Below are 19,540 nucleotides of genomic sequence, written 5' to 3'. Positions count from 1 at the left end.
GAGCCGCACCCTGTTATTACCATCACAGCGACTCCTGTTTAGCAGAAACATCATTATGAAGGGAACCATGGAGGTGTTGCTATACTACGGGCTCATTCTGTGTCACACCCTCCTGTGTTGCCAAATCCGAGTTTAGGGTCACCGTTTTGATTATTGTTATTTTGCCAGCCACTGATTTTAGAAGAGTAAATATCCAATCCAAGCCTTTGAAGAACACGATAAAGAAAAAGATAAAACAACAGTGTGTGAAAATGAATTATACAGCAAGCAGCCTGCCATGTGAGAGAGTTGAATGGGAATTTCAATTTCTGAGGGGACACAAGAGAGTGTCTTTTATGGAGTAACCCTCATTAGATGGCAGTTTACAGGCTGTGTGTGGATCATTACCTGTGGTAATAGCCTGTTATCAGGCTTTAGATTCAGCTGAAACAAGGGAGGCTCTGCAAGGTTCATATATACATTAACATCCTGCAATCCAGCGTCACAGATCTGCCAACTGTCACTCTCACAGCCCAGTTTAGACTTGGCAGATCCGTGGAGCTGGATTCCAGGATGTTCATTTAATTGCTATTTGGGGTAGATCTGAAAATACCCTTATATCTTGTAAATGTTTAACAGGGTGCTCAAACATAAGAGTCTACAGAATGAAGCCGTTTTCCAGTTATAGCTTATTTGGCAGAATATTTGAACATTGGATCAGTATATAGGTATTCCAACTCAGAATTAGATTAGTTTCCCCTCTGGAACTAAGGCTAATGTTGGTCTTGTGGAGCTCACGAATCCTGCCAGGATGAGGGGAAGGCTACAGTACTCACTGATGCTACCAGGATGAAGGGGAGACTACAGTACTCACTGATGCTACCAGGATGAAGGGGAGGCTACAGTACTCACTGATGCTACCAGGATGAGGGGGAGGCTACAGTACTCACTGATGCTACCAGGATGAAGGGGAGGCTACAGTACTCACTGATGCTAACAGGATGAAGGGGATGCTACAGTACTTACTGATGCTGCCAGGATGAAGGGGAGGCTACAGTACTCACTGATGCTACCAGGATGAAGGGGAGGCTACAGTACTCACTGATGCTACCAGGATGAGGGGGAGGCTACAGTACTCACTGATGCTGCCAGGATGAAGGGGAGGCTACAGTACTCACTGATGCTGCCAGGATGAGGGGGAGGCTACAGTACTCACTGATGCTGCCAGGATGAAGGGGAGGCTACAGTACTCACTGATGCTACCAGGATGAAGGGGAGGCTACAGTACTCACTGATGCTGCCAGGATGAAGGGGAGGCTACAGTACTCACTGATGCTGCCAGGATGAAGGGGAAGCTACAGTACTCACTGATGCTGCCAGGATGAAGGGTAGGCTACAGTACTCACTGATGCTGTGGGGATGAAGGGGAGGCTACAGTACTCACTGATGCTGCCAAGATGAAGGGGAGGCTACAGTACTCACTGATGCTGCCAGGATGAAGGGGAGGCTACAGTACTCACTGATGCTGCGGGGATGAAGGGGAGGCTACAGTACTCACTGATGCTGCCAGGATGAAGGGGAGGCTACAGTACTCACTGATGCTGCCAGGATGAAGGGGAAGCTACAGTACTCACTGATGCTGCCAGGATGAAGGGTAGGCTACAGTACTCACTGATGCTGTGGGGATGAAGGGGAGGCTACAGTACTCACTGATGCTGCCAAGATGAAGGGGAGGCTACAGTACTCACTGATGCTGCCAGGATGAAGGGGAGGCTACAGTACTCACTGATGCTGCGGGGATGAAGGGGAGGCTACAGTACTCACTGATGCTGCCAAGATGAAGGGGAGGCTACAGTACTCACTGATGCTGCCAGGATGAGGGGGAGGCTACAGTACTCACTGATGCTGCCAGGATGAAGGGTAGGCTACAGTACTCACTGATGCTGTGGGGATGAAGGGAAGGCTACAGTACTCACTGATGCTGCCAAGATGAAGGGGAGGCTACAGTACTCACTGATGCTGCCAGGATGAAGGGGAGGCTACAGTACTCACTGATGCTGCGGGGATGAAGGGGAGGCTACAGTACTCACTGATGCTGCCAAGATGAAGGGAAGGCTACAGTACATTACCCATTTATCTGTGCATTTCACAAAAATAGACAGTTCAAATAGAAACGTGTGTTTTTCAGGTGGTAGAATTTTCAGTAAAATCCATTGTTCTAAATGAGAATGAAGAAAATGTATATTGCATTATGTGTACATTGGTGCCTGTAGAAGTTGTTCATATTGGCCCAGGGTTTATCTCAGGCCCTGGCTCTGTCAGGTCTTGTTCAGCACTATGAAGTTATCCTCCTCTGCCTGCCAGTTCACATTTAGGAGTTACATGGAAAGAGATCAAGAGAGGGGGATCAAAGACGACAAAGAGAGGGAGGGAGAGATGAGAGGAGGAACGTGAAAGACTGGCACATGATCTTTGACACGGCGCGTGAAAGCAGCTGTCTGACACGGGCGTCCTTCACTCCTGCTGCAGTGTTGTGAAAATTGCCTTGTTGTGATCAAGGCAACACTGCAGCAGCGTGAGGGTGAGGAGGGATGGATGTGAGTGTGAGAACAAGCCATAGATCACAAAGGGCTAGTGTCAGAGATCTAGGGCTGCCTCTGCTGCCTCTGATAGCACTCACTGTGTCCTGAGATATATCACCTTTGCTTAAAACCTGACGAATACACATACACACACACACACTCTAGTTGTACCGTCAGAGCGCTGACTCTCTCTGATGATAGCACTCACTGTGTCCTGAGATATATCACCTTCCCCTGACACTGGGAACAGAACAGAGAGGATTCAGTCAAAGGATATTTTGAGGAAGGGTTGTTGTGTTGTCATCACAAGGGTTCAGGCTTCAATGGCTTGTGTTAGTGAGACGTGGGTACATAGTTAGTTGGCTACTTAGATTAGCTTTGTTCATTCATTTAGAAAAACACAGTGAGTGTATTGCTAGGTGGGAGGATGAAACAGCCATGGAAAATGTGTACCGGTGTAGAAACATGTGGCTGAGCTGAGACTCCTCTGTAACAGCGAATGGGAGCGAGCTCCACATTGGCAGCGTACGCTATGAGGACACAGGAGCCTACACCTGCATTGCGAAGAACGAGGTGGGGGTGGACGAGGACATATCGTCTCTGTTTGTGGAGGACTCAGCTAGAAAGACACGTAAGTGACTGAGAGTTTACTTCAAGTAGAACATGGAAAAATGCCTCCGCGATTTTCACAAGGTATTTTTGGCAATGAAATTGTATACAGTAATAAGCACAATGTTACAGTATATTGGCATACAATTAAGAAAAATCTTACACTTTATTATATGGTATCTTTCTGTATAAAAGAAAACAATATGAGTGACATTTTTTTTTACAGCCTTTGGGTTTAGATTGTGTGAAATGCGATAAAACAACAAGGTTACATTTATGTTATTGTGTTAATTGAAGTATTTCTGCGTCTGTAAAGAATCACTCTTGCTAAATGTGTTTCTGTCCCACTTTTTCTGAAATTACTTGATATGACATGGTATCTCTCTCTCTTTCTCCCGCCCGCCCTCTCTCTGTCTGTCTTTCTCCCTCTTTCCCTCTCTCTGTCTCCCTTTCTCCCTCTTTCCCTCTCTCTCTCTGTCTGTCTTTCTCCCTCTTTCCCTCTCTCTCTCTATCTGTCTTTCTCCTTCTTTCCCTCTCTCTCTCTGTCTGTCTTTCTCCCTCTTTCCCTCTCTCACTCTGTCTTTCTCCCTCTTTACCTCTCTCTGTCTCCCTTTCTCCCTCTTTCCCTCTCTCTGGCTCTCTTTCTCCCTCTTTCCCTCTCTCTGTCTCCCTTTCTCCCTCTTTCCCTCTCTCTGTCTCTCTTTCTCCCTCTTTCCCTCTCTCTCTCTGTCTGTCTTTCTCCCTCTTTCCCTCTCTCTGTCTCCCTTTCTCCCTCTTTCCCTCTCTCTCTGTCTGTCTTTCTCCAACTTTCCCTCTCTCTCTTTCTCCCTCTTTCCCTCTCTCTTCTGTCATTCTGATGCTGATGCTGCAGTTGCAAACATACTGTGGAGGGAGGAAGGTACTGAAATATACTGTTGTATAACACTTTGTACCAGTTTTTATTTTCTTTTCAATTCACTTCTATAATGGACCAATATTCCTCTGAATGTTTGTTCATTTTGTATATTCATTATGTGTATATTTTCTTGCTGAAAACGTTTCACAAGACTTGACCATGAAAATATAACAAAAATGCAAACAGTTTTTATACTGGGCTGGACCACATTTCAGCACACATAACTCTTCCTCTATTATCTAGTTGTGACACCACAACATGTGTATGAGAATGTTTATGGCTGATTAGAGAGTAGAGAGAGGCCCATTGTTTGAATCTTGTCCAGCCCTGATACTGATTGTACACAGACAATATCACCAGCCGTAATGTCACATCAGGACCGTGTCAGCAGCACTCAAGGTTTTGATTGTATCTGGTTATCCTATACAATGTTACCTGACATCCCATCACAATATGCTTTTCCACAACATAAACAGCCTTGCTGCATGTCCTTGTCCCTGTAAGCATCAATCTGTTGTCTAATTATGTTGGGTCTCGGGATCATAGCGGCCATCAAGGTTCCAAAGGCGGTCTCACAATGAACTCGCTAGACATGTTGTTCACAGTCACTGACTCTGCACTGAAAATTCCTGACAACTCCATCAGTCATTGACCAGTTCAGGTGCTGCTAACAGGGTCTGTGTATTTTCTGTAAGGCTTTTGAATGTGAGAACGTCAGCAGAAGCTCTTTTGATTTCCTAACTCTCCAGGTTTGAGCGTGGGAAACATGTTCTATGTGTTCTCTGATGAGGGCATCACCGTGCTACAGCCCAGCGAGTGTGAGATACGTAAACACATTGAGCACACAGAGAGGATCGTGGCCAGCTATGTAAGTCTTCCTGTCAACCTATGTACTGGCTGTAGAAGATAATAATGCAGGTGTTTTGGGACTTTTTATGACTTGAGATGATATTGAAGATGTACTACCAATACATATGGACAAAGCCTCACTCTTACAGATATACAGAGGTACCCCCCCCCCACTACACTACAATACATTGCTAGGAAATGTGCCCTCCGTTCACTAAATGTTATAGGATTACTCATGTCCATTAGTCAAAGACCCCAGGTCAATAGCTCACGGTAACCCTGCACGTCTGTAATATACTAGAGAACATCACTCTCCCAAAGCAATGGGCTTTAGTTGATAAAAGTGGCTTGTTTCTCTGAGGGATTGAAGTTTTACTGGTTGCTGTAATTGTATTACAGATCGATACAAACTCAATAAGTCATGTGTTAGCCCATTGCTGCTGTAAACAGCATTTTCTCTGCCGTATGCGTGAGAGAGAGAGGGCCACTCTTCAAATATGGTCCAGTGTGTGGAGTGACTGTGGATTCACAATTCTTCTTCTTCTTCATTCCTTCTTTCTCTCCCTCCATCCCGTTCTTTCTCCAGGAGGAAATGTGCCCTAAAAGTGAAGGTGTGTCCCCGCAGCACTGTTCATGGTCCTCAGCGGTCAGTGTGAGGGATAAATACATCTACGTCACCCAGCCCCTTCAGAAACGCCTGCTGCTCATCGACACCCAGGCCCAGAAAGTGGTGCAGGTTGGTTGGTTTTATTAATCTTCTCTATAAGCCGTTTAGAGGTCCGTCCCCCGAAGCTTCCACCAACAGTGGGATGATGGCTTGAATGAAAGTCATTATTTTTACCACAAGAAGCGAGAGGGAGAGAGTGAAAACAGAGAGAGAAAGAAAGAAAGAGAGCAAACAGAGGGAAATAGAGGGAGCAGAGAGAGGGAGAGGGAGCAGAGAGAGGGGGGGGGGTGGAGGGTAAAGAAGAGTGCTGAAAACAGAGAAGCTGGTGTTTTCCTCTCAATCGCCAAGCTCTGCCACACTTCTCCATACCCTCACTGGTGTGTGAGGGCACATCATGCCTTTCTCTCTACCTACTTCTCCCTCCCGCCATCTCTCTCCTTACCTCTCTCACCTCCTCCATATCTCTCTACCTCCCTCTCCCTCCCACCATCTCTCTCCTTACCTCTCTCACCTCCTCCATCTCTCTCTACCTCCCTCTCCCTCCCACTATCTCTCTCCTTACCTCTCTCACCTCCTCCATCTCTCTCTACCTCCCTCTCTCTCCTTACCTCTCTCACCTCCATCTCTCTCTACCTCCCTCTCCCTCCCGCCATCTCTCTCCTTACCTCTCTCACCTCCTCCATCTCTCTCTACCTCCCTCTCCCTCCCACCATCTCTCTCCTTACCTCTCTCACCTCCTCTATCTCTCTCTACCTCCCTCTCCCTCCCGCCATATCTCTCCTTACCTCTCTCACCTTCTCCATCTCTCTCTAACTCCCTCTCCCTCCCACCATCTCTCTCCTTACCTCCCTCACCTCCTCCATCTCTCTCTACCTCCCTTTCCCTCCCGCCATCTCTCTCCTTACCTCTCTCACCTCCTCCATCTCTCTCTAACTCCCTCCCTCTCCCTCCCACCTCCCTTTCCCTCCCGCCATCTCTCTCCTTACCTCTCTCACCTCCTCCATCTCTCTCTACCTCCCCCATCTCTCTCCTTACCTCTCTCACCTCCTCCATCTCTCTCTACCTCCCTTTCCCTCCCGCCATCTCTCTCCTTACCTCTCTCACCTCCTCCATCTCTCTCTACCTCCCTTTCCCTCCCGCCATCTCTCTCCTTACCTCCCTCACCTCCTCCATATCTCTCTACCTCCCTTTCCCTCCCTCCATCCCTCTCCTTACCTCCCTCACCTCCTCCATCTCTCTCTACCTCCCTTTCCCTCCCTCCATCCCTCTCAGCCATCTCCAGTCGACACAGACGTTTCAGGAAGGCTTTTTCTTTTTTTAAACAGTGAAAAATAACACCCTTATTCTGATCATGTATTTCCTTAACAACAACACCTAACTAACAGTTACAAAACAGTCATTTTCATTTGCTGTCACGCTGCATGATAAAACATAATGAACAATGTTTATTTTACCTTTATTTAACTAGGCAAGTCAGTTAAGAACAGATTTTGATTTACAATGACGGCCTACAGCGGCCAAACCCGGACGACGCTGGGCCAAATGAGCGCCGCACCATGGGACTCCCAATCACGGCCAGTTGTGATACAGCCTGAATTCGAACCAGGGTGTCTGTAGTGACGCCTCAAGCACTGAGATGCAGTGCCTTAGACCTCTGGGCCACCATGGGGTGGCAGGGTAGCCTAGTGGTTAGAGCGTGAGACTTGTAACCGGAAGGTTGCAAGTTCAAATCCCCGAGCTGTCGTTCTGCCCCTGAACAGGCAGTTAACCCACTATTCCTAGGCCGTCATTGAAAATAAGAATTTGTTCTTAACTGACTTGCCTCTTAAAATAAATGAAGAATTACATTTTAGAACTATTTAGCAGGAGAAAGGCTGAAAAAAATGGCTTTAAAAAACAGTGACATGATAGTGAATGAGTGTTGTGTCTAACAAACTATGCTGGGGTGAGTGGTCAGTTGCCTGTAAGTCTCATTGTTTGGTACAATAACCCCTCCCGCCACCCTCCTCTGACATGTGAGTGACAGCATGACGGTCAGAGCCCCCCCATTCTCTGAGGGTCTGGCAGCGGGAGGGCTTTCGACACATACCTCACCAGTTGAAAATAAATAGGCTGACCTCCCATTACTGAACCCATGCCTCTGTCGTGTTTCACTGGGGTTGCGATTGGGGAAGGAAGGGGGGTCGTCGCATGGCCCGCTGCATGTCCATGGGAGTGTTTCATTGTTTGTGTTATTCCTCCCTGTTGACAATGCACCCGACCCAGTGTTGAGTCCCCATCTGTGTGTCTCTCTCTCTTCTTTCTTTCGTTCCCCCCTCCTCTCCCCAGTAAACTATTCTCCAGGTCGTTGCTGTAAATAACAATGTGGTCTCAGTCAACTTACCTGGGAAAATAAGGGTCAAATAAATGTCTCTCTTTCCCGGTTCTCTCTCTCTCTCAATTAAATTCAATTAAAGGGTCTTTATTGGCATAGCAAACATATGTTTACATTGCCAAAGCAAGTGAAATGGATAAACAAAAGTGAAATCAACAATAAACAATAAAAAACAGCCAACATTACACTCACACAAGTTCTAAAAGAATAAAGACATTTCAAATGTCATATTGTGTCTATATACAGTGTTGTAACGATGTGCAAATAGTTAAAGTACAAAAGGGAAAATAAATAAACAGAAATATGGGTTGTATTTACAATGGTGTTTGTTCTTCACTGGCTGCCCTTTTCTTGTGGCAACAGGTCACAAATCTTGCTTCTGTGATGGCACACTGTGGTATTTCACCCAATAGATATGGGAGTTTATCAATTCTTTGTGGGTCTGTGTAATCTAAGGGAAATATGTGGGAAATATATGTCCCACATTTGGCAGGAGGTTAGAAGTGCACATAGCCTGTTTTTTCTTGAAAGCCAGGTCTGCCTACAGCGACCTTTCTCAATAGCAAGGCTATGCTCACTGAGTCTGTACATAGTCAAAGCTTTTCTTAAGTTTGGGTCAGTCACAGTGGTCAGGTATTCTGCCACTGTGTAATCTCTGTTTAGGGCCAAATAGCATTCTAGTTTGCTCCTGTTTTTGTTAATTTAGTTAAGTTATTATCTTTTTGTTTTCTCATGATTTGGTTGGGTCTAATTGTGTTGCTGTCCTGGGGCTCTGTTTGTGTTTGTGAACAGAGCCCCGGGACCAGCTTTCTTAGGGGACTATTCTCCAGGTTCATGTCTCTGTAGGTGATGGCTTTGTTATGGAAGGTTTGGGAATCGCTTCCTTTTAGGTGGTTGTAGAATTGAACAGCTCTTTTCTGGATTTTGATCATTTGCAGGTATCGGCTTAATTCTACTCTGCATGCATTATTTGGTGTTTTAAGTTGTACACTGAGGATATTTTTGCAAAATTCTGCATGCCGAGTCTTGATTTGGTGTTTTTCCCATTTTGTGAATTCTTGGTTGTTGAGCGGACCCCAGACATCACAACCATAAAGGGCAATGGGTTCTATATCTTATTCAAGTATTTTTAGCCTGATCCTAATTGGTTTGTCAAATTGTATGTTCCTTTTGATGGCATAAAAGGCCTTTCTTGCCTTGTCTCTCAGATCGTTCTCTCTCTCTCTTCAGGCGGTAGAGACAGACCCTTTCCCGGTGAAGCTGCTCTATGACAAGTCACATGACCAGGTCTGGGTTCTAAGCTGGGGCAGCATGGAGAAGTCCCACCCAACCTTACAGGTAAGAAGTTATTGGTGTGTGGTGCGCGCAGGTGAGTGTGTTACTCTATCTTGGTCCATTCGCTGGTCTATGCGTACGTGTGTATAAGTGAGTATTTGTTTGTGTGAGTATTTAATTAATATATGTATGTTTTACAATATTTACCAGTCAGCAAACTGAAATTCACAGCTGTGGCGCTGTAGGCGTGTGATCCAGTCCCTTTGGAGAGGATGTGTTGGAGACTTCACACTGTAGGCATGTGATCCAGTCCCTTTGGAGAGGATGTGTTGGAGACTTCACACTGTAGACATGTGATCCAGTCCCTTTGGAGAGGATGTGTTGGAGACTTCACACATGAGGGATGATCACAGGTGTGGATGTGTTTCAGGCCCACAGGAGGTTTGGCCAATGGGAGCCCTGAGTTCAGGGCTGGCTTATGCTTCTGGGAGAGCCATCATAATGTTTATAGGGTTGAGGTAATAGAGGACAGCAACACAGCTCCATATACTACAACTGTCAAGGGATTACTTTGTCATTTTGCAACAGACACAACATGTTTATTGTTATTTTCCTCTTCCTTTGGAGGTTGTTATCCTATTAAAATGTTGTGAGAACACTCTGTTTGTCAGTAGTCGGTAGGTGGAGAGGAGGAAACAGTCTTATTAGCAAGGGAGAGGATGGAACGCTTGTCAGTTTGGGCTCATTGTGAAATCCTAATGTGTTCTCACTCCCCTGCCCAAGCGGGATGCAATGGGTCCCAAGGAAAGAGATAGAAAATTGTCTTTTAAAAACAGCTTTGCTGTCTCAAACAAAGTGATTTTCTGCTTATTTAATCAATTCTTCAAATTGTTCTATAGTCTCAAACTGCTCTGCAGAAGTGTTCAGGTGAATTGTCAGAACTACTAAAACATGCCTGGTGTTCTGTAGTCGCTCAATAGTAATGAATAATTACAAAACGAGGCTTGAATCATTCAGTCTAGAATGCAATTTCAGGCAATCTGCATAACTGGCTGTAAGGCATATGGATCGCGACACAAATAAATGGCTTGATAATGTCATTATTATTTGGAATACAAGAAATTGACGTGAGCATCAACAGTCCTGCTGTCTCCACTGGAGGCAATTCAAAATGTCAAACACCTCCTTTTTTAATTGCTCAATATCTCTAAGCAAACATCCGAGTGAGATTGACAATCCATTAGATAAGACTAATAAAGGAGCAGGGATGCTGAGAAGGGAGGATGTAGCGTAAGAGAATGTAGCTTAAATGCAGACCAAACAGGATTCATCTGATGACATTGAGGAGTTTACCACATTGAGGAGTTTACCACATAAGTCACCAGCTTCATTAAAAAGTGCATCGACGACATCGTCCCCACAGTGACCTTTCTTACTCTCAGACTAGTCTCACTGTCGACGTATGCACGTGCCGATCCTGGCTATTCAGAGACAGCAAATTATGCGGAGATGAAAGAGAATGTGGGGTATGCTAACACTAGGGTTTAGAAACATGGTGACATGAGCTTACAACATATTACAGTGGCAAGATCATGGATTACAAAGGGAAACCCCGCCGTGAACTGCCCAGTGATGTGAGCCTACCAGAAGAGCTAAATGCCTTCTATCATCACTTTCGAGGCAAGCAACATTAAGCCTTGCATGAGAACACCAGCTGTTCTGGACAACTGTGTTATCTCGCTCTCCATAGAAGATGTGAGTAAGACCTTTATACAGGTTAACATTCAAAAGGCCACTGGGCCAGACAAATTACCAGGACGCGTACTCAGAGCATGCACTGACTAGCTGACAAGTGTCTTCACTGACATTTTCAACCTCTCCCTGACCCAATCAGATTCAGAGTGTTTAATAGTCACATGTACAGAGTTGCAGGTGTGATTGCAGGGTACAGTGAAAATATCCGCCTCCGAGCACCAACATGCAGGACAAAATTAAATAAAAAAATGAAAATGGTAATAAAAACAACAATAGAAAAAGCACTATACACATCATAACTGTAGCAGTCTGTAATATCTACATATTTCAAGCAGCCAACCAAAGTTCATGTACCCACGAACGCCAAGGTAACCTGTCTAAATGACTATTGCCCCGTAGCACTCACATCTGTAGCCATGAAATGCTTTGAAAGGCTGGTCATGGCTCACATCAACATCATCATCTCAGACACCCTGGACCCACTGCAGCAATTCGCATACCGACCCAACAGATCCACAAATGATGCAATCTCATTACTCCACATTTCCCTCCCCCACCTGGACAAGAGGAACACCTGTGTAGGAATGCTGTTCATGCTGTTCATGCTGATCATTGACTACAGCTCAGCGTTCAACACCATAGTGCCCACCAAGTTCATCACTAACCTCAGGACCCTGGGACTGAACGCTTCCCTCCGCAACTGGATCCTGGCCTTCTTAACGGGCCGCCCTCAGGTGGAGATGGTAGGCAATAACACGTCCACCACGCTGACCCTCAACACGGGGGCCCCTCAGGGGTGACTAGTTCCTTCCGGTACTCCCTGTTCATCCACGACTGCGTTATTAAGTTTGCTGATGACACGACTGTAGTAGGCCTGATCACTGATGACGATGAGACAGCCTATAGGACCTGACAGTGTGACCTGACAGTGTGGTGCCAGGACATCAGCTCTCCCTCAACATCAGTAAGACAAAGGAGCTGATCGTGGACTACAGGAAATGGAGGGCCGAGCACGCCCCGATCTACATCGACAGGGCTATAGTCGAGCGTGTCGAGAGTTCCTCTGTGTCCACATCACTAAGGATTTCACATGGTCCACACACACCAACACAGTTGTGAAGAAGGCGCAACAATGCCTCCTACCCCTCCGGAGGCTGAAAAGCTTGGAATGGGCTCCAGATCCTCAAAGAGTTCTATAGCTGCACCATTGAGAGCATCTTGACTGGCTGCATCCCCGCAACTGTTTGGCATCTGACCACAAGGTGCTACAGAGGGTAGTGCGTAATGCTCAGTACATCACTGGGGACGAGCTCCCTGCCATCCATGACCTCTATACCAGGCGGTGTCAGTGAAGGCCCTAAAAATTGGCAGACTCCAGCCACCCAAGGCATAGACTGTTCTCTCTGCTACTGCACGGCAAGTGGTACCGATGTACCAAGTCTGAAACCAACAGGACCCTGAACAGCTTCTACCCCAAAGCCATACTGTAAGACTGCTAAACAGTTAACCAAATAGCTACCAGGACATTCTCAACTGATCCTTTTTGCGCTAACTCTTTTGACTCATCACATACGCTGCTGCTACAGTATACTATCTATCCTGTTGCCTAGTCACTTTATCCCTACCTATGTGTACAAATCTACATCAATTACCACGTACCCCTAACATTGACTCGGTACTGGTACCCAGTGTATATAGACATGTCATCATTACTCATTGTGTATTTATTCCTCCTGTTATTATGTTTATATTATGTTTCTCTCTGCATTGTTGGGAAGGGCCCATAAGTAAGAATTTCACTGTTAGTCTACACCTGGTGTTTTCCGAAATATGTGACAAATAACATTTTATTGTATTTGATTTGATTTAAGATCCCGTTTCACATTACTTCACCCTTATACTACAGTGTAATATTCCTATTAAAGTGGGGACCTATAGGAGATAAAGCATTTCTTAATAGCATTGAGATTTACCAGTCTGCCTTGAAATGAGTGCAGTTCAATATAAAAGCCACTCAGTCAGTACAAACCAATTTCCCTTCAGGTATTAAAGTACAGTAGGAGTAATACAGTAGAGAAAATAACAGCTGAGGTAAAAACGCAGTAACACTGTGTAACACGGTGCGGTGCGTATGATCCATTAGGATGAGCGATGACAGGGTGATGGTATGAATTTCCGAACACCCTGAGCGTGTGAGAGCACATTATGTGTGAGTCCGATCATTAACTCTGGACCTTTTGTAACAATGTAACAATTCTAATGCCCTTTTTTTTAACAAGGTTTCTCTTCAAACCCTGTAGGGGTTAGAAGTACAAGGGGTATCTGTTTTTTAAAAGTCGGTTATGAGCAGAGCTGATATGAGGGGCTCTGTAGCTATGTAGACTGCGGTGGCAAAGGGAGTATAATAACTAGTGTTATTTTCTCTGCGAGTAGTTCACTCACACGAATACAGCAAAATCCAAAATCTGTCCCACCACTGACAATGTGATGGTGTTAGCGCTTTAGTGAGGATGGCACAGACTTCAGATTAGTATCTATCAGTGGAGGCTCCTCTAAGGAAGGGGAGGACCATCCTCCTCAGTAAATTTTAAAAAGGGAACTTTTTTAAAACAATGAAAAATATATCCTTTTTAGATAAAATTATACTAAATGTATTCAACTGTCACCAAAGAATTGATTAAAACTCACTGTTTTGCAACGAAGGTCTACAGTAGCCTCAGCAGCACTCTGTAGGGTAGCACCATGGTGTAGCCGTCCTCCTCTTGGTATATTGACTTCAATGCAACACTATCAACAAGGCAGGTCCTACAGGCCCTAGTTTTGTCGCACCTTGACTAATGTTCAGTCGTGTGGTCAAGTGCCACAAAAAAGGACTTAGGAAAATTGCAATTGGCTCAGAACAGGGCAGCATGACTGGCCCTTGGATGTACACAGAGAGCTAATATTAATAATATGAATGTCAATCTCTCCTGGCTGAAAGTGGAGGAGAGATTGACTTCAACACTACTTGTATTTATGAGAGGTATTGACATGTTGAATGCACCGAGCTGTCTGTCTAAACTACTGGCACACAGCTCGGACACCCACAAGAGGTGTCTTCACAGTCCCCAAGTCCAGAACAGACTATGGGAGGCACACAGTACTACATAGAGCCATGACTACATGGAACTCTATTCCACATCAAGTAACTGACACAGGCAGCAAAATTTGATTTAAAAAAATTATTTAAAAAAACACCTTATGGAACAGTGGGGACTGTGAAGCAACACAAACATTGGCACAGACACACGCACACATACACACACACACACACACACACACACACACACACACACACACACACACACACACACACACACACACACACACACACACACACACACACACATGTATTTAGTACTGTAGATATGCGGTAGTAGTGGAGTAGGGGCCTGAGGGCACACAGTGTGTTGTGAAATCTGTGAATGTATTGTAATGTTTTAAAATTGTATAAACTGCCTAAATTTTGCTTGACCCCAGGAAGAGTGCCAAGCTAATGGGATCCATAATGAATACACCCTGTTCCATAGACTTACACAGTAATTATGACAACTTCCGCAGGACTCCCTCCAACCTATCAGAGCTCTTGCAGAATGAACTGACATGTTGTCCACCCAACCAAAGATCAGAGAACACATCTAGTACTGGAAGCATGAGCTACAGCTAGCTAACACTGCAGTGCATAAAATGTGGTGAGTAGTTGACTTAAAGTGAGAGAAAGACAATAGTTGAACAGTTTTCAACAAATTAATTTCTTCAAAAATGACGAAGCGAGAGAGAGAGAGAGAGAGAGAGAGAGAGAGAGTATTTTTTTTTACTATCAGTTTGCACTTACTAGTAAATGCAGCTCACTACTTTAGTTACTCAAACACCGGGCTCAAACAGAGGGATGGTATGCTAGCTGGCTGGCTATGACTATCCAACACAACACTAGAACTCTTCCAAGTCAAAATAAGCTTTTGGTTGTATTAATTTATTGCCACCTGGGCCCACTGCAGTAACTGCTTACTGACTATACACTATAATATTACTGCATGATTGTAGTGGGTTTACTAATGCATTAGTTATATTAGCTATGTTAACTAGGACGTTACTTTAGCTAATATGGAGACAACGATGTCGGCTGTGTGTAGCGGTATGACCTGGTTTGGCGTGGAAAGGTTTTTTCACCTGGTCACATACAGCTGATATGTTGTTCATTGAAGTCCACGAACGAAGGGAAACGGTGAAGGGAGGAGTGCATAGAGGCTAGAAGTAATACAACGTGGTTGCTATGAAAGTGAACTGTGTTTATGCATGATCAGGGGTGTATTCATTCTGCTGATTCTGTTGAAAAACTTTTCTTAAACGGAAGCAAACGAAACGGTGATTTAAAAAAACGGTGTCCAATGGAAACTCTTGTTTGCAACTGTTGGACAAATGATTGCACCCTAGATAAGCTAGATGCAGGAAAGAGTGTGCAAGGTGGTATAGAATGTGTCACTGTCTGTCGTCTCAAATGTTTCTCTCCACCTGTGTACACCTACATTGTAAACTTTAATTCATAGGCTAGGTTGTAGCAGCCTCATGATTGGGTATAGGGAAAATTTGAGTATCATGTAGTAGCCTAAACCTATCGATGTTACATTAAACTGGGTGAAGGAGTATGAATGACAATCATCCAACATGCTGTAATAGAAATAAGGCCATGCTCATGAAAAAAATAATCCTCCCTCATCATAAACAGAGGTGACCCCCACTGGTATCTATAGTTGTTTCCCCTTTTAAACAAATACCTTCTGCATGTAAGACTTACTGGGGTTCCTTAGACAAGTAGAGCCTACCTCCTTTTAGTGCGACAGTTCTTTACAGAAAAACAAATCTATTTCAAACAAATAGAAAAACTGCTTAATATACTGTTATGGAAGAACAAGTTGTTTGATTGGCTACTGCTGGGTCTAATGTATGGACAAGGCAGTGGTTATATACAGTAAACATCCCACTAGTCCTTGACAGTGACCTGATAATGTAGGGTACCTGATGAAGCATGTGTCATGTACGTACTGGGGGGGCTGTCCAAAGAGAGTGGATGGATAGATCGTCGTCCAATGAGAAATGGGATGCGTCAGACCGACGCCTTTGACTTGTGAGATAGCAGCTTTATCTATGTCTCTCCTAAAGCAACCATTACCCAATACAATCCTCTATCAGGTCTTGTGGTGAGGCCATATTGCATAAGCCTAACTATACTGCTCTATGTAGGTCCTTATCAGCAATAGGGTATATGGCAACATTAACATCTGACTGTTTTGTTGTTATGTTTAAGTACAGTTTCAGACCCATGCTTTCTCTTACTGTTCTCTGGCTGGGTAGGTGATACTTGTATTTGTATATTTCCTTTTCTCATGTTCTTCTTTGCTCTGTTCCAGGTGATTCCTCAGGCCAGTGTTGGAGAGGTGCACCACACCATCCGCACCCCCTTCCAGAGGGTTGATGACTTCTTCATCCCTCCAACCAACCTCATCATCACTCACGTCAGGTACGGATGTCCCGCTAACCTTAAACACAGGTGGTGAACTCACCACCTCATCATAGCAATCCCTCTCAAGTACAGGAGAAAAGAGCATATTAGAATTTTAATGAGAATTCTCACCGCACTGTAATCACCAAAACATACCATTAACCTTTCCCTTGAACTTTGTCATCTTAGGTTTGGCTTCGTCTTTCTCAAATCTGAACCTGCGGTGCATAAGATTGACTTAGAGACCTTCCACAGAGTCAAAACCATCAGCCTGAAGACCTACAGCTGTGTGCCCGTCAGCATGGCTTACACACACCTGAGTGGATTCTACTTCATCCAGTGCCAGTCTCAGAGCAGGGACCCCTCGTCAGCCCAGCCACAGCTCCTGATCGACAGTGTCACCGACACCGTCATTGGGCCCAACCTCAACATCACGGGCCAGCCCTACGTGTCCCCGAACGGCCGCTACATCATTACCCCGGACCAGCAGAGCTTGAAGGTCAGAGTTCAGACAGTGTCCTTCCAGGGGGTGCTGGGTCTGAGCCGGGAATTGGACACCTCCCTCCTTGTATCCGACCTGGTCTTCCAGCCCTCCTTCACTGAGTCCAATCAGTACACGGTGGTAGCTGCTTCTGGCTCAGGCATGGACCTGGTTTTCTCTGACCTGGCGTCAGGCCACAGCGAGGTCCTCAAGAGCCTCAAGGAGCCCCTGTCACCCCACACCTGGCCCTGGGGGGGGCCCAACAGGGTGGTGGTGTCCAGCGGACTGTTTGGCCAGTACCTGGTCACACCCTCAGCGGAATCCCTCTTTGTGTTGAACGGCAAACAGAAGACACCCCACTGTGAGGTGTCAGACATCAAGAGAGGGAACACAGTGGTGTGGGTGGGAGAGGTATGAGAAAGAGGGCAGAGAGAGAGAGATAGAGAGAGAAAGAGAGATCAGGCCAACACACTTAAGATATATGTGGACATAAGTGGACTCAACCCTAGGACTGAGTGAGAGGAACACATGTCTAGGTTATTGTAACAAAAATACACAAAAAATTGTAATTGAAAAAAAATATTAAGAAAATCCTATTGTGATATTTTTACGGGGAGAAGGTGCGTGGGGAGGCCCTTCAGTGCAACAGTGATCTATGTGCACTTAACTGAGAGGAGTTATACATTACAGCACTTCCTTGTAACACTGCAGATACATGTAACAGGAGAGGGATATAATGATGACGTTTTGAAAACATTAACTATGCACAATGCTCACTTTTTTAGAGGAAAGCTTTTTGGTTTCAAGATGTTTGTCGTTCACCAGTGCTGCAAATAGTCACAACAAGATGTCTGTCTGACTTTAGTGTATACATGTGTTTTCAGTCCTTTTCAAAACCACTGCTCTCTGTTATTTGCCTTTGTCTGTGGAAATGGTATTGTACGCTTTTTCTAAAAGCTCTCATCCTGACCAACACATATAGGTTACTTTAAAACACATGTTGTACCCTATAAATCATAACCTACTTTCAAAAAAGACCACGTTTACATCCATTAGCTAAGAACAGTGGATATCTAATAGCCTACAGTAGAAAACCCATTAAAACATGTTATTGTACAAAGACTAGATATGGTACAGTATACCAGCTCTTCCCCCTCCATCTCACACAGTAAACCTACTTCCAGTTTTGATCCGGTGACCTCCTAGTCCTCTGTCTACTAAGTCTAGCATTGTAAGGATCTTGTTCATCAGCATGGAGGTATTGTAAGTCCTATGTATCTTATTTCTGCCCTATAGCTTGATTCCATCACACTCCATGACTGAAATCCAACTTCCCCTAAAGAATAGCTCTTCCTATTGCAGTATTACTGGCTAGTGCTGTGTGCGACGAGCTAGTTACAGCAAAACAACACTATCAAAAAATACATAAACCGAGATAATCAGATTTGTTGTTCATGTTTGTGATTTATATATTTGCTAATAGTTTACTCAAGCAGATACAGAAGCAAAGGCTTGATTATGTTTCCTAGACCACTGTTGCACTGAGAGAAATGTGTGTATTTCAGAAAGAGTGAGGCAGAGATATGTAATATATATTCAAAAAGCTCAATTCGAAGCCCAATTATTTTGCAGATGTCATGGAAAAACAACATTTCAGGAATTACCATAAAAAAGCATCAGGCACCCAGACCACAGTACCTATCCTGCCACCAATACAGAGTAACTTCAGAATAATTAATACGAGTCACCACCAAAGGCTTCATCAGGACTGAGTGTTCCATATGCATGTCCTGAGAGTTGAGGCTCATCACACTAATGTTATTTCAGAGCAATCAAAGGTGCATTGTCGACAAGGTAATTTCCTCTTGAATGACATCTGCAGCATTTACCGTAAATGCGACCTCCGCGATCATCAGGAAAATGTACTTTAAAAGGTTCCTTGTCACTGGTACAATGTGCTTGTCGTCAACGCGCCTCTGATTGAATCCCGGCCTTCGAGTGCACAGGATCATATACTGTACATTGCATACATTTTCTCTAACCAAGACCCTGGCTGTAGACCGAACCTCTTGGTGTGATGTTGACATTAGAGACACTGTTGTAGATATACATTGTTCTTAGTTAGATTAGAACACATTCAAACATGAACTGTAGAGTTTTCTTTATGCATTTCCTGTATTCTGGTTTTTGAGGGAAATGGTTTGTAAAAAAAAATCTAATAAAATGACCAAAAAAAGCTTGCAGCTGTGTCACACTATAAATGACTTTGAACATAAAATATATAAATATTCAGGGACAAATTTCCACCAAACACATACATCTGTTGCTAAGGTGAGGCCTAACTATGGTACAAAACTCCAAACTGTTAATTTTACTGCGTATGTATTTGAATGTTACATGAAATTGTTTGTTTGTTGATGTTTGGGCTCTGGAGTTGGCTCTTTTTGCGGAGCAGTTTCACATTTCAAATGGGTATCCTGACACCTGGACAGCACGGTTCTGAAAATTGTACAATATTCTTCTTCGATCCAAAGC

At 44.6% G+C, this 19,540-nt stretch overlaps 1 protein-coding gene across 1 annotated transcript in view; it reads left to right on the top strand.

Annotated features, from left to right (window-relative positions):
• LOC139419443 (follistatin-related protein 4-like) overlaps positions 1–19,224 on the top strand; it is a 232,967-nt gene extending 213,743 nt beyond the window's left edge. The window contains exons 10-16 of the mRNA XM_071169392.1: positions 3,058–3,192; positions 4,042–4,068; positions 4,815–4,933; positions 5,501–5,650; positions 9,186–9,293; positions 16,433–16,542; positions 16,714–19,224. Coding sequence (XP_071025493.1) covers positions 3,058–3,192; positions 4,042–4,068; positions 4,815–4,933; positions 5,501–5,650; positions 9,186–9,293; positions 16,433–16,542; positions 16,714–17,422 — 1,358 coding nt within the window. The 3' untranslated portion in view covers positions 17,423–19,224. The remainder of the gene's footprint in view (positions 1–3,057; positions 3,193–4,041; positions 4,069–4,814; positions 4,934–5,500; positions 5,651–9,185; positions 9,294–16,432; positions 16,543–16,713) is intronic.
• The last annotated feature ends 316 nt before the right edge of the window (positions 19,225–19,540 follow it).

Source organism: Oncorhynchus clarkii, chromosome 10, assembly GCF_045791955.1.
Source record: "Oncorhynchus clarkii lewisi isolate Uvic-CL-2024 chromosome 10, UVic_Ocla_1.0, whole genome shotgun sequence".
In the NCBI taxonomy this organism is placed as follows: domain Eukaryota; kingdom Metazoa; phylum Chordata; class Actinopteri; order Salmoniformes; family Salmonidae; genus Oncorhynchus; species Oncorhynchus clarkii.
Note: the sequence above shows the minus strand (reverse complement) of the source record. Positions and strands in the feature narration are given on the sequence as shown.